Source organism: Nematolebias whitei, chromosome 20 (assembly GCF_014905685.2).
Source record: "Nematolebias whitei isolate Nwh7 chromosome 20, NemWhi1, whole genome shotgun sequence".
Taxonomy (NCBI): Eukaryota; Metazoa; Chordata; class Actinopteri; order Cyprinodontiformes; family Rivulidae; genus Nematolebias; species Nematolebias whitei.
The window spans coordinates 31,610,007-31,626,098 of NC_056517.1; the positions used below are offsets into that span (position 1 = coordinate 31,610,007).

A 16,092-nucleotide genomic window follows, 5' to 3' on the forward strand; every position below is an offset into this window, starting at 1 on the left:
ATATATATATATATATATATATATATATATATATATATATATATATACATACATACATACATACACACATATATATATATATGTGTGAAAAAACACATTTTAAATAAGTGACAGCAAAAAATGGTAAGTATTCAAAGGACTAACATCTTATTGTTATATTATATTGTGAAAATGTAAAAAAATGCCTAATGATGTTTGCCAAGTTGGCTACAGTTGTAATACTACAGTGACCTTCTTGACATACAGAAATTAATGTTGTTTAGAGCAGTAGTTCTCAAACTGGGGTCCCCGGACCCCCCAGGTGCTTGGGGGTCCAAAAAAAAAAAAAAAAAAAAAAATATATATATATATATATATATATATATATATATATATATAAACGTGTGTACATATTTTTCTTTACAAGCACACAGATGTTTAACAACCCATTAAAATACACCAAAATGCAGGAAATCACATTTAATTTATTCAAATTTTCTGGGGGCAGACCCCTCCCTCCTCTATTTGCATTCCAGCATTGACTGGTTTACAAATTAAGCCCCGTTACTTGGTCTGACTACTGCTGTTACGATTCTGTTCAGTTTTATGCAAAGAGTTTTCTGTAATAATTTGAAGAAGTGGCAATACATTTATTATGTTTATTATGTTAACAGGTAAAGTTTTAAAGTGTTTTATGAAACTGTTAATTTTCTCAAAACTGTAACTTTTGGAAGTTGAAATTAAACATTTTGTTAATTAAGTGTTTCTTCAATGAAAAACAGTTTAAAAGTATAAAAATTGTATTAACACTATTAAAGAACAGGCCTTAAGTATTTATGTTACACAAATATTTCCATTGCATTAAAGAGACAAACTGAAGAAAATTATTTAATAAACAGGGTTATGAGCGGGTCCCTGAAACTTTTTCTCTTCTGTAAGGGGTCTCTGAACCCAAAATATTTGCGAACCCCTTGTTTAGAAACAACATGTTGGATAGCAATATACTGCATTTTAGACTTTAATAATTGGGTAATTAAGTAATAAATATCTGATAAACTCAATCTATTAACTTTAAACTATGGTAATGGTCTGGACAACAGGGGAAATCAATAAGTGACATAAGAAGACATTTATTTAATGTACTCGATTAAAAAAAAAAAATGCTGAAACTATTTCATTGATTTATTAAGAAGCCAAGATCATACTGCAAAAAACAAACATAAAAGCAGATCTTTGAAGAAAAATTAAAGTTCTGTTATTTCGTGAAATTATTCCAAAGTGCAATTACCGGTAATATATTGATCCCATCTCTTTAATACATCATGCTAACAGGTGCGCTAATTTCCTTTGACCAATGATCTTTGTCCGTTGCTTTAAATAAATGACACCGACCTTCCCAGAAGCACAAATAATGCTGCAGGAAATTATCTGAAATATATAGTTTGACACTGACTGTATCTCGATGCCGGCTTGTAAACTGTGCGTGCAGAAACAGCGGCAGGCTCCAGGAACATATTCCTCCTTCTACGTCATCACATTTATAGCAGCTAATTGAATATTTTGTTTTGAGTGTAAAAGTTAGTGGTAAGGTCTACAGACGTTGTAGGAAACATGTGGAACTCTCTCAAACTACAGATTAACATCTAAGAAACACAATACACCAGCATAAACTGTGCAAAGAGATCCCGAACATGCACCAGCAGATTAGGGAACTTAATATGCCAACTGTGAGGGCTTTACTTGTACCACAACAGCACACCCATCCTTAGTATGCATATCTAGTGTCTGTGCCCCTATCCATGCACCATCGTGAAGAGGCGACGCCTTAAGGTCTGTGCATATGTTGGGATTTGAGGGGCTGCCGACGTTGACCCCCTTATTGTTAGGTGCTCCCTTTGTGGCCAAACTCTTCACTGTACTGAGAAGAGGAAAAGAAAGGCCTTCTCTAACAGTCGGTCATGCCCCAGTGCTCCTGGCAACAACAGGTCCCAAGGACGCAGACCTGCCTGCCCTATATTGGCTTGGCTCTCCATTAGCGGTGGCGACACTAGCCCCCCGTCAGCTGTCCCATTCGGGGCTGAGTCGGCCCTTTATTAAAGCTTTGAAGACTGCTGAACAAAGGGGCGTCCTATGTTTAGATGATAGAATGTAAGCAACTGGTTTTCTGCTTGGGCAACACAAGACAAAGAGCCTCCTTCAGAATACAGGGAGTATGCATAAGAGAATGAGTGAGAAAACTAGACAGGGAGAAAGGGGAGAAAAAACGAGAGGTTCATACCAAGTTGGAAAGATACTCCATCAGATGTTTGCAGTGGAACGAATTAAAACACTAGAAGCCCTATTATTACAGGTGGCTTGGATGCTCTGAGATTAAACATTAACGTTGCAGAGCCAAATATATCCTTGTTAATAAAGTAATGTGAATCGTTGTCAAAGTCTCATCCCAGAATCATCAAGTGATACACATTAATGTAATCATATTTTTCTGAGGGATGTAGAAACAATGGGCTTTTTCTATCAGATGTAGCATCATTTCATTACACTTCTTGTAATGGTGCAGTAGTGGAACATCTATAAAGGAAAAACCTAAAATAAAACATGAGCAAGAGCATTTAGCACTAAACTTTAAAAGTTCCATAATGTCAGTGAACGCAGCATCATCTGTTTCACTGGAATCAAATACTGCACCTATCCCTCAATGAGATCAACTCCCATTAATTCATCCATCCAGCCATTATCTTTTACCCGCTTCTTTCATTTTGGGTCACGGGGGTCGCCGGTGCCCATGTCCGGCAATCACTGTGCGAGGGGCGGGGTACACCCTGGACAGGTCGCAAGTCCATCACAGGGCCCATTAATTCATGTTTTTTTAATACTATTATTTCACTTAAGAAAAATTATGTTTAAAGTATCAATGAGATACATCAAGTTATAGTGGATTAGAAATAGCTTTGTAACTGATACACTAATGTGTGTTTAGTATCGCTATGCAAAATCAAAATGCTAACTGTTTTAGATTGAAATTTGTTGTCGCATTTATGCAAAATAACAGTTACGTATAGTTCAAAACCTTCCTATTTATTTTCTAATGGAAGTGTTTAGACAGAGCAAGAATAAATAACGGTTAAAACACTAAATGATAAAGGTAAAAAAAAACATTAATATTTGCACATAAACTTACCTGGTCGTGGCTGGCTTGGAGGGTGCTCCCGGTGCCGTGGAAAGTCATTTGCACTGGGGATAAGGTCAAGTAGGTCACAAACTCCTTCCCATTCTGTGCATCACTGTACTGCACCTGGGGGGAGAAAAAAAAAATCAAATCCATGACCTAGACAGGAATGGAAACATCTCAGGTGTGCAGTGAGATACAAGCCTGCGATTTCAGAAATGTGGTTGGCTTCATATCTAATCTTGCATGTCTAATTGTCATGGCGTTGTATTTGTTGATAATTACTCTACAGCACACGCAATGGAAGGCAATTAGTTTGAGGGCTCTTAATACAAAGTAAAATGTTTACTTTTATAACTAAATAAACTTCAAACTACCCAGCTGAGTCAAGTTTTATTAGCAATGAGATAATTTCAGCGCTATAAAATTAATAAAATTAATAAAATTAATAAAATTAATATTATCATGGGTGACTAATTGGTTGGCCAACTACTAGTGATCAGTTATTGCCACTTTAAAACAAATCAGGATCACTCAGGCCTAAGTATAATGAACCAATTAAGCAGAAATTGGCGTCACACTCATGTGTCAATCAAACAGCACTTACTATGACTCCATTATGACGTGGTGCTTGTTTTTAGCGTAACACCAAAAGACCTAAAAGGAAGTTGACTAGAATATTGTTTTTCTTCTTTCAGTTGCTTCCTTCTTCCGGGGTCATCATAGTGAACAAACTCGCAAGAAGACGTGGCAATGTTTTTTACGCCGGATGCTCTTCCTGACACAACCACAGACCAACGAGCTACCACAGCCCTCTGTGTGGAGCAGAGATCCGCCATCTAGGGCGCCCGGAGGAGCAGATGTTGGGGGTTAAGAGCCCTGCTCAAGAGCCCAGAATAGGGCAAATGAGGGTGGAGGCAGGTGTGGGTGTTTCAAATTTTGACGTTGTCGGTCCGGGGAGTCGAACCAGTGACATTCCGATCACAGGCCCATTTTCTCTAGCCTCTGCTTACCCACCCCATGACTAGATGGAAGTTACTAGAAAAAGGTGTAACAATTGTTTTAATTTGTTTTATCTAATTTGAGTAGGTTTCTTGTGGATAATCCACTGTTACAGTTATGAATAAAATGGGATGAAATTGGGCCTATATTGTATATTGATAATCAGTTATCTTGATTCCTATATATTCGTATTTGCCAGAGAGAAATCCTTATCACTTAACCTAACAGTATGATGAAAAAAACAAACAAACATCATTTCTATTTTAATTATATTATAGATTGGAGTAGAATAATTGTTAATGCGGTAAAAGAAACGTTACGAAAGACAAGAAGGACCAAGTTTGTTGATTTTCTTATTAATAAATGTATATTTTAAAGAACTGTGAAGCAGTAAATCACAGGGCTGAGACATTTCCAAGCAGCAGAATATGTCTAACCTAAGACCGTAGGACTTTAAACAAAACTTATCAGAAGAGAGAACAAAGTCCCCCAACAGTCTCTTCTGAGCTGGAAGACCATTTTACTTGGAGGGCAGCATGATCTGGCTTCAAGTTGAACTCTGAATGATGATGCTGCTTCCTATTAGCAGCATTTATATTTATTTCCAATGAATATTATGGCTTGCTACACTGAATCTTTATTTTGCCAGAGAATTTTTAAGTGACAGAAAACGTTTAATAAACAAGACTGCATACAGTTTGTGTTTGTACACCTTCACTGGATCAAAGTTTGATCTTATCGAGCCCATTACTTTGTGGCTCTCTGTGTGGATGCACGTGCACGCACAAACCGATCGGCTGTATACGACCTGTGACTGAAAGCTTCCAGAGTTTGTGTGTGTGGGGGTGTGTGTGGTTTCTTTCAGAATAATTTATGATCAGCCAGTCAGACACATGGAAGTCTGGCTGGCCTATCATAATTCACACACAAACACAGTGAGGTAGGAATACTTGTCCACATAAGCACGAACAACCACGCAATGCATACGTCCAACACATGCTGGCATGCATGGGTGTTCAGATGAGACGGGCGCACGGTGATAAATGTGGAATGCTATCTGTTATGAGGATGAATGATGAATGTAGTAAAGTGAGCTATAGAAAAAGCCTTCCCAGACAGGGTAATCTCTAATAAATTATCCAGACTTCAACATAAAAAAGAGGGAAAAAGAAGAAAAAACGGGGAGTAGCTTCATAGTAACAATACAAAAAAATGGTTACAAAATCTCTATGCTGGAAAGTTTGGAAATACAGAACATGAAGGAGCTGAGAGTAATTATAAACTGTGTTTTAAATGTGACTTGTGTTTTTTTCCACATCTTTTTTTAGGGGCCTGTGATGTATGATTTAATCATGCTGGTCAGTGGGCACTTTGCTCGGTTCATCTGTTGCACAGACTCCAGCTGAAATGGAGCCACTTTGATGGCACTGGAAGACGTATCTCTGGTCTTAAAGCTTTTTAGTTGTGAAAAGATAAATATATGTATTTATTAAATTTCAAATAAATTCAAATTTAAACTTTAAAGTACAAAATAAGGTAATTTTAAGTTGCCAGGGATCAATTGGTCCTGGTTACAAACTTTTGTAAACAAACATCAAAAAGAGTTTTTTTAAGGTTCGTGGTATTAATATTAAAACTATTTAACTGTTACATTATTTTTCATGTTTTAGGACTAAAACAGTCCTTTGATCAGCGCTTGTGTCATGGCTTTGATAAATATGATGGTTTTCTCCAAATGCATAAAGACAACTCTATAATTTTTCTAAAGTTTCTTGTTTGAGTTTTGTTTATTAATAAATATTAAAATTAAATGTGATGGGCATTTACAAATAGCTTTTAGTTATATGTTTGTTAAGTGAGATTTACAACAAGTATTTTTAAATAAGCGGATTAAAAATAAATAAATAACAAGCAAAGTTTTCCTTGCCCAGACGTGAGTTACCGGGGCCCCACCCTGGAGCCAGGCTTGGGGGAGGATCTCGTCGGCCACCGTCTGCTGACTGGGTCTCTACCCATGGGCCTGGTCGGGCTCAGACCAAACAAGCAACAGGGACTTGCCTTCCTGTGGGCCCACCACCTGCAGGAGGGGCCATACGAGTTGAGTACATGAGTACATGATGCCATGGGCAATGGATGAAGGTGGGGGCCTTGGTGCACTGACTCTGGCTTACCAAAGCTGGCTCTTGGGATAAGTTAACTGATCGCCAGATAGTGGGGGAAGATGCCAGACTGACCCCGTAGACACAAACAGGTAATGAGATAATGAGAGTTTGCTGTGAACCCTAGCAGAAGAACCTGTCAGAACGATCTTTAATCTACACCTTCGGGAGAACTTTAGCCACATCCCAGCTGAGGCGGGGGACATTGAGTCAGAGTAGGCAGCAAGGCTCTGGAGATGGACAAGAGCTGTTTGTTTTTAAATGTCTGAACAACCTTGCCCCACCATATCTGTCTGAGCTGCTTCAGCCTTACTGTCCACCCCGATCCCTACGATCAGCTGATCAGCTGCTGCTGACGGTCCCTAAAACTAGGCTGAAGCTCAGAGGTGACAGAGCGTTTGCTGTTGTTGCTCCCAGGTTGTGGAACACTTTACCCTTGAGTGTCAGACAGGCCTCCTCTCTTCCTGTTTTTAAATCTCTTTTAAAGACACACTTTTATTTTTTGGCTTTTAACACGTGATCTTATCTTTTATGGCTTTTTAATACGCCTGCTGTGAAACTGGTATGTGAATGGTTTTTATGTTTCTTTGTGTATGCTTTGTATGTTTTTATTGTTTTATTGTGCAGCACTTTGGCTACCCTTGTGGTTTTTAAAATGTGCTATATAAATAAAGTTGATTGATTGATTGATTGATTGAAGATTTGCCATGATTTCCTTAAGGCTGTGGATGTTGTGGGGCTGTCTTGGTTGGCACAGCTTTGCAACATTGCGTGGACATCGGGGGCAGTACCATTGGATGGGCAGACTGGGGTGGTTGTTCCCCCTTTCAAAAAGTGTAACCGTAGGATGTGCTCCAATTATAGGGGCATCACTCTACTTACCGTCCCTGGTAAGGTCTATTCAGGGGTATTGGAGAATTGAGTCCAATCATTGGTTGAACCTCAGATCCAGGAGGAACAATGTGGGTTTGATCCTGGCTGTGGAACACTGGGCCAGCTCTTTAATCTCACTAGGTCCTTGAGGGGTCATGGGAGTATTCCCATCTAGTCTAAATGTGTTTTGTGGACTTGAAGAAGATGACTGACTATGCTCCTCGGGGCACACTGTGGGAGGTGCTTCACGAGTAAGGAATTGGGGGCCCATTGCTATGGGCTGTTTGGTCCCTGTACAACCGATAAAAGAGTTTGGTTCGCATTGCCGGCAGTAAGTCGGACCCCTCCAGGGTGGGAGGTAAACTCCGCCAGGGTGGGAGGTGGACTCTGCCAGGGCTGTCCATTTTCATTGATTCTATGATATCTTTAATGGACATAATTTCTTGGTGCAGCCAGGGGGCGGAGGGAGTCAGGTTCGATGGCCTCAGGATTCCATCTCTGCTCTTTGCAGATGAAGTAGTGCTGTTGGTGTCATCATGCTGTGATCTTCAGCTCTCCCTGAAGCAGTTTGCAGCTGAGTGTGAAGAACCTGGCATGAGAATCAGCACCTCCAAATCTGAGGCCACAGTCCGCAGTTATAAAAAGGTGGATTGATCCCTTTGGATTGAGAGTGAGTTTCTGCCTCAAGTGCAGGAGTTCAAGTATCTTGGGGTTTTGTTCACGAGCGGGGGAAAAATGAAGCGTGAGATTGACAGACGGATTGGTGAGATAAGGTAAGAAGTTCAGTTATCCAGGAGAGACTTGGAGTTAAACCACTGCTCCTTCACATTGAGAGGAGCCAGTTGAGGTGGTTCGGGCATCTGGTAAGGATGCTCCCAAGATGCCTCCCAAGGGAGGTGTTTCGGACATGTCCAACTGGGAGGAGACCCCGGAGAAGACCCAGGACACACTGGAGAGACTGTCTCCTGGTTGGCCTGGGCTGGAATCTTCCCAGAAGAACTGGAAGAGATGGCTGTGGAAAGAGATGTCAGGGCTTCCCTGCTCAAGCTGCTGCCGCCATGACCCAACTTTGGAACAAGCAGAAGATAATGGATGAATAGATGGATGGAAATTTTTAAAGATTTAATACTGACCTATGATCTTTTTCAATATTGCCAGTTGCATTTATCTTAAAATTTGTTGGTCTTGTATCAAAACTAATCAACAAGTTGAAGATTCTTCCTATTTTTTTCTTCAGTTCTCTTGTAAAGATATGATGAAATTTACTTCCATCAACACCTTCAAATACAAGAATGGGAAGAAAGTACTACAAATAATCAAAATAAACTCAGAAATTCACTCTAATGAGCTGTAGACTGTATGCTATAAAGCTTTTTCCTCCTTTTTATTCCTTTCAGAGAACTCTAAACCTGGAAACATTGCTGCTTTAAAACTGTAAGTGATATTGGATTACATACATAAACATGATGTGCTTCAATAGCCAGCCAAATTCTGCTAACAATAGCTAAATTGGCAGGTCACCAAACATCACTCAGAGGTTTTTGCTTTTGGTGTATTTTTGATGAAATAGTCGAAGTGGCTGATTACTCAGAGGTTTTACTATGACTATGACCAGCAATTAGGAGAGAAAATTGACAAACCTAGCAGCATCAAAGAACCCCACAGGATTATCTCATTTGCGATGATTTAGCAGAAACTAAAATAATGAGTGTCTTAAAAACAAAATGCCTATTCCTAAACCCAGCCCGTCTGTTTTGAGTGCATGTTTGTATGCATCTGTGAGTGCATGCATTCTAAACAAGCCCAACTAATCATCCCTGGGTTCATCACAAAACAGTCTCTAATCCACTTCCTTCTGAGACAAAGAAGCAGGAAAGTTATGCAAGACCTGCAATTGATCGGCGGCACTAATGTGGAGTGACCTCTGACATCTGGCTTCTAAAGCAGGATGGTCCCTTTTTTAATAGCAATAGCCTCCTTCATTTGAACAAATGTAAACATGCACACACTAAAGCAATAATAAAATCAGCTTTGACAAAAGCATGCTAAAATGTGTGAAACAAACATGCATCTGCACCTATGATTAGATATCGGCACTGAAATAAATATGACAAAAATACATATCAAGAAGGATGGAAATGAACAATATGAGGGGTAAACAATGCTACATTATTTAAGTTGAAATAGATCAGAAACACACAGAAGAATAGCTGGAAGACTAAAAAAAAAAACTAACTTGAGAGCAAGATGATCATCAAAGAACACGGAAATAACTTTCACTAATTAGCTAGCCCTCTCAGCTGTGGAAAGCTGACATTGTTGGTGAAAAGCAATTAGGCTCCACAAATAGCCACTTCACTGGGGTCAAGAGTATTTAAGAGCACTGTTAATCTTCCTTCCCCTTCCAGTAATAGCAGGATGTTGAGGACAACAAAGGTTTTACTCCGAAAAACCCACTCAGCATTTCAGTCCTAACAAGACGAGACAAAGCAAGTCTGAGATCAGTCTGTGTATGAGAAGTCGGTTTCTCAAGAGCAAGTTAAAAATAACTGACCAGAAAACAGACACTGGAGAGCATTCTTATGAAGCCAAACTTTTCTAAAGAGGAATATTTTCAATATTTCTCCAGTTTTAGCTTCTCTTCATTGGCTCCCTGTTGCATCCAGAATAGAATTTAAAATCTTACTTCTAACCTACAAAGCTCTCAACAACCTAGCTCCATCTTATATTACAGATCTTACTGTTACATATTTTCCTAACAGAGCATTTTGCTCTCAGACTGAAGGTTTACTTGCGGTTCCTAGAGTTTCCAAGAGCTGAAAGGGAGGCAGAGCTTTCAGTTACCAGGCTTCTCTTTTGTGGAACCACCGTCCAATTTCTGTCTGTAAAGCTGACGCATTGTCTAGTTTTAAGACTGGGCTTAAGACTTTCCTTTTTTATAAACCCTAAAGTTTGGGTTGGCTTGTTATGCTGCCATAGACCTAATTTCTTAAAAATGAATTGTTATAATTAAATAGTTTTCATTTTATATTATTTATTGTGATTCCTGACCTGCCATTGTGTATCTGTTCCTCCTTCCTGTCCTATTAAACTCAGCCGGTCGAAGCAGATGGCCGCTTGTCAGAGCTTGGTTCTGCTAAAGGTTTCTTTCTCATGAGGGAGTTTTTCCTTTCCACTGTCGCCTTCATGCTTGCTCAAGACGAGAGTCTGCGATGAAGTTAAACTCAAAGCAGTCTGCTCCTCAGTTAAATAATGTTACTTTTTATATATGAATGTTTATGTAAAGTGCCCTGAGATTACTTCTGTGGTGACTTGGCGCTATATAAATAAACTGAACTGAATTGAATATCAATTACAAATACTGGCAGAAGGGCTGTTGTTTTGGCTGTAAGGATTTTTATTTTCTGCGCAAAGTAAAGAAACAGGGATGGGTGCTATGAAAGTAAAAACTCAAATTCAAACTAAATAAAGGAAAGCAGGCAACTAAAGTGCTAAACTGGGCAAAACAAAATCGTCAAGTTTATAGCATTCCTTCAAATAAATAAAAAAAAGGGGTTTTTTTTCTTCTAAAGGGAGTTATGTTTTTGTATATTTCTTAAAATAATAGAAATATGTAAAATGTCTACAACCTTTGGACAAAACAACATCCTTATAGTTTTATACTGCTTTTACAATGTAAAATAAAGTTAAAGGTAGACCTGACGCAGGGACTTTTATGTCTTGATATAACAATTTTTTGGTAATAGATCCAATTTCAAGTTGGAAAAAAAAAACTTAAATTTGTATGAATGATTTGTAAATGTCTATTGTTGTCTTTGTTAACCACTGTTGTCATCACTCTGTTAAAATCCAGGCCTCTCTTGTAAATGAGTCCTCGTGGCTCAATGAGACTAACCTGTTTAAATAAAGGTTGAATGAATGAATGAATGTTCTCATTATTGTCCTTGAATTTTCTGGAAACAGTATAATTGTTATAGACAATTCAGAATGTAAACTTGCTGAACATTGACAAGTAAGAATGACTAGAAAACAAGGTTTAGATTTAATCTAACCATTGAGTTTAACTTCTGAATTGTTTCCTGGGTTTGTTGTGCTGGTACAAAACAAATATTTAGAGAGTTTTAGGCAAAGACACCACAAATTTGTCTTTGTCTAAAATTATTCTCCCCCTCGGTAAAATATCACGAGAACACTTGGGGAGTTTGTCTTGTGAAAGAGCTTGTTGAGTACAAGCCTGAGCTTTTCTGAGAAGAGTAACTTGCGTGCGGAGGATGCAGAGTATTGTTTAAAATTCCAAACCAAGTACCTCGGTTTACACACACTGCATCTCCTAACGCTGAGACCGAGCTGGCACACAACCACCATCACTGTCAAGTGTTCAGAATTCAGTAAAATATGATGGATGTAACGAAAAATACAAAAAAATAAAATAACAAAGGCAAGCAAGAACTGATTATGCTGCATATTCAAATGTGCAATTTGCTGTGCTGGCATTTGAGAGTAACTGATTTAAAGGCTTGCAAATTGGCTTGATTGCGGTGTATAAACATCATCCCTCAGTTTTTTAAGGCACACACAGACGCAGGCGCACACATCAACAGGCGTACAGAGGGCCACCGTGTAAGCAGTGACTGCGCACCAAGCCAGCACAGCATTAGCGGTCTGATTTATACCACCGACAAAAACTTGTTTTCGAAAATCGCTCCTCACACAAATATGCCACAGACTGCAGCTGGAAGCCATCACCGTGCCGCAGAATTAAAACGTGGCGAGGTTAGTCATCCCAAGATGTATTTTCTGAAGCAAATCCCTGAGTAAACAGAGTGTGGAGGAATGAGACGATGACAAGAAGGTTGGGAACAAACTGTTAGCCTTTGAACGCTTGCACCGGATCACTCGTTTGATCTTGATACAGAGAGATGAGCAAAGGAGATCAGGGAAGGAGAAGCAAGAGGAAAAAGGGTGTGTTGGCGTGTGCGTAGAAACTACCAGGCAGGGTGCTAGGTGTAGTCGGCACTGCTTGAAGTGGGATTTTTTTTTTCCCCGACACAGCCGATGAAGGAAGTGGGGAGCGAGAAGAACAAACAATGTGAAAGTGTGAGAAATCCTGGGAACTGCAGTGAATGGATATCAACACCAGCCTCCCGCCAAGGAGAGTGTTTTCATTTACACGGGATTTCCAACCCAAAAGTTTTGATTTCAGCTCAGCGAAGAGTAAATCCCTCCCCTTTCTCTTAATCGGTCTTCCTTGTTAAACTTGTTGAGGCTTAAAAAGAAGCAGCTGACTAAAATTTTAGATATGTTGGGTGTTTAATCAACAGAAATAATAAATACAAAACCTGGAACATTCATGTAATAGAAGTAGAGACATTGCATTTGCGAAAATGCAGTGTGAATGCTTATTGCAGAAAAACTTGCTGAAAAATGGCTGAAATTTGCTAAAAACATGCTGAAATGGAAGAACAAGCCTAACTTAGCAGAAGAAAGCAGAAAGAAAACATATTTGCAGTATTAGGTTTAAATAAGCAGAAATTAGCTCAAATTAGGGAAATTAGCAAAAAAAAGGCTGAAATCAGCTAAAAAAAATTGCTGAAAAGTACCTGAAAAGGCAGAAAGAAGCTGAAACTACCAGAAGAAAACAGAAAGAACTGAAATGAGCACATAAAAAGTGGCATTAGTTGAAAAAGCTAAAATTAGCATCAAGAGTTAAATAGTAGCTGAAAGAGCAGAAAAGGCCGAAACTAGCAGAAATGAGCTGAAAGAAACACAAGCTGAAATTAGCCAAAATAAGTTAGAACAAAAATGTTGTAGTTAGCAGAAAGAATCTAAAATGATCACAAAACAGCTGAAAAAAGGTGAAATTAGCTGAAAGTTGCTGAATTAAAAAAAAAAAAAAAATGTATCAGAGAGCTGAAAGAAGCTGAACCAGAACAAAATGTGAAAGGAGCAGTAAAAGGTTGTAAACAGATCTAAAGACGTGAAGGATGTAAATTGAGCTCAATTCATTTTCTGAGGAGAAAAAAGTAACAGAAAAGGATAAATATTTCAAAAGGCTAAAGTTGCACCAGTACCAAAAGTCAAAGCATCTTTCTCCTGAATGAGCTGAACGTTATAGGATTTGTTGAAATAGCACAAAAATTATGGAATGAGAAACGTACGGAAGATAAGTGTCAATGCCTCATAAACATTCACACTATATACAGTATAACCTTTATCCACCATATTTAAAGCGTAATGAGTTAAATGTCTTTAATTAATCATTTATTTATTACTGAAGTGTAAAGACTGATACTTTGAAATTTGACTTTAAAAATTATTTCTGTATAGCTTTTGCATGAGCAATAATGTCTTTTTAGGCCTAATGTTGGCCCACACTACAAGTTGGATGAAATCTATACTACAGTAAACAAAGCTCTTCTGTCATATTTTCCATTATAAGAAAAGAGTCCACATTTAGGAGTATTAATCAAATTAAAAAGGCGTTACATTCATTCTACCTGCCAGTTATTGAGGAATATGGCTTAGAGTTTTAGAACCGTTCTGTCCCGTTGTTTTTAACTCTTACAAAAAGAGCAATTTTATCTTACAATAAATACTAATGACATAAGAAAATGTAATTTGTTGGTACGGTGTTTAGTAAATATTACCATTGGGTTGCTAAGCAGACTCAGTTTAAGAGGAAAAACACTTTCTTCAAATTAAAATATTTTCGGGCTTCAGTATACCCAAGTTATGGCTGAACAGCATACAAACTGTTACAAATATGTCTTTAAAAACTTAGCATGCAGTAAAAAATAATATTTTGGACAATATACTACATCCTAATTAATTTCTTACAAGCATGAGCACTTGCTTTTTATTTTTCACCTATTTGATTAGCCTATAGTTTATCAAAAATTCAAACTAAGATATACAGTGGGTATGGAAAGTATTCAGACCCCTTTAAAATTTTCACTATTTATTTCATTGCAGTCTTTTACTAAAATCAAAAAAGTTCATTTTATTTCTCATTAATGTACACTCAGCACCCCATCTTGACATAAAAAAAAACAACAGAAATGTAGAAATTTTTGCAAATTTATTAAAATTGAAAAAGTGAAATATCACATGGGAGTCAGTGCAGCCAGCCCCTTTCAGACCCTTTGACACTCATTTAATTCACAACATTTCCTTCTGATCCTCCTTGAGATGTTTCTACTCCTTAAATGGAGTCCAGCTGTGTTTAATTAAACTGGCTGGACTTGATTAGGACAGGCACACACCTGTCTACATGAGACTCGCAGCTCACAGTGCATGTCAGAGCATATGAGAATCATGAAGTCTAAGGAACTGCCCAAGGAGCTCAGAGGCAGAATTGTGGCAAGGCACAGATCTGGCCAAAGTTACAAAAGAATTTCTGCAGCACTCAATGTTCCTAAGAGCTCAGTGGCCTCCATAATCCTTAAATGGAAGAAGTTTGGGACGACCAGAACTCTTCCTAGACCTTGCCGTCCAGCCAAACTGAGCAATCGTGGGAGAAGAGCCTTGGTACTGTACTGGAACCGCGCTGGAGTTCGCTTCTACCGGACTGAGACCTAGGTTTTAGCCCGGGCCAGAGTTCGATGGCTCGTTCACACCTCCCTAAACGAACCGGACTTTCTAGGAAAACGAGCTAGAGTTCGATTAAAGTGGACTAAACAGGGCTGGTGTGAATGCACCCTAAATAACCTCCATAAATAAATGCAAAGTGCCCCTCCAGCTGTTTCTTATTCATATTTATTGACACAGCCTTTTTGAGATGTGTTGCTGCCTTAAATGGAAATTCACCCTATGGGTTCCCCATAAAATTGTACAATTTTCTAGCTTCAATATTTGATCTGTTTATTTGTTCCATTGTGAATAAAATATATTATGAGATTTGAAAATCATTGCCTTGTTTTTATTTAAATTTTACACGATGTCCCAACTTTTTCAGAACTGGGGTTGTACTTAATCCTTGTTCCATGTGTTATCTATTACTTCTGCTTTTTTTGGTTGTTGTTTTTGCCCTACTTTCGTCTGTGCCAACACCACCTCTGGCAATATATTAAGAAACACAGGCACTCATACACTTACAAACAGATCATAAATGGGTGCCAGAGTCCTTGCTTTTGGTTGGCATGAGTACAGCACTGTTGCTTCCACCACAGGCTATTTTCAAATCAAATCAGAAGAGGGGCTTAAGGGGCGTAAGCTTGAACCGGTTTCTATGAATGCCTGAAGCGGTTGCTTAGCTTACATAAAAACGATATCAATTTTGTATTAATTAAACATCAGGAGATTAAAACACTTACAAGTTGATGAGCGTGAAAAAGAAAATAAAAGTAAATGATGAGGCAGTATTTTGGTAAAATATAAAAACTCTGCTTGTACTGAAAACCTACCCAAGAGTACAAAAGCCTTAAGAAGTTTGGTGAACATGACTATTCTCATTATCAACCCACATGATATGAAACATCCTCTGAATGGTGCACACATTGTCTGCATGTCTCAATTACAGTCTGAATTTTTTTTACTTCAGAGACACATGCACGCACACACAAGACACACACACATGAACAAGTGAGTACAGTGTAATGCTTGCATGGGTATTACCTCACAGAACAGTCTGTAAGCAATCGCATGCAAAAATAAAGTTAGAACTATGTGAAGGAGTTATACTTAATAAATTTAGGTAACTATGAGAAGTCCAACTTTACAGAGGAGCTTTGCCCAGCTCATCCATTTCCACTAAACAGAACCTGCTGTGCGTGCATGTGTGTGTGTGCTTGGAGCGGCAGCAGAGCTCTCTCAAGTTACATCCACACAGGAAGGCTCAGAGCAATAACAAAGGCCTTTCAAAGAAACCCTCAGCAGGTTAAGATAAAATGTTTTCGCTCAAACTGATAAAAA

General features: G+C 38.5%; 1 protein-coding gene across 3 annotated transcripts in view; it reads right to left on the reverse strand.

Annotated features, from left to right (window-relative positions):
* The window catches only part of stau2 (staufen double-stranded RNA binding protein 2), a 111,864-nt gene that overhangs the window by 36,542 nt on the left and 59,230 nt on the right, over window positions 1-16,092 (reverse strand). Inside the window, exon 13 of one of the 3 annotated variants that reach the window (XM_037693888.1) lies at window positions 3,161-3,222. The exons of 1 other annotated variant lie outside the window; for it this stretch is intronic. In XM_037693888.1, coding sequence (XP_037549816.1) covers window positions 3,161-3,222 — 62 coding nt within the window. Of the gene's footprint in view, window positions 1-3,160; window positions 3,275-16,092 lie in introns of all 3 variants that reach the window. One more of the 3 variants, XM_037693886.1, reaches the window with a different exon arrangement.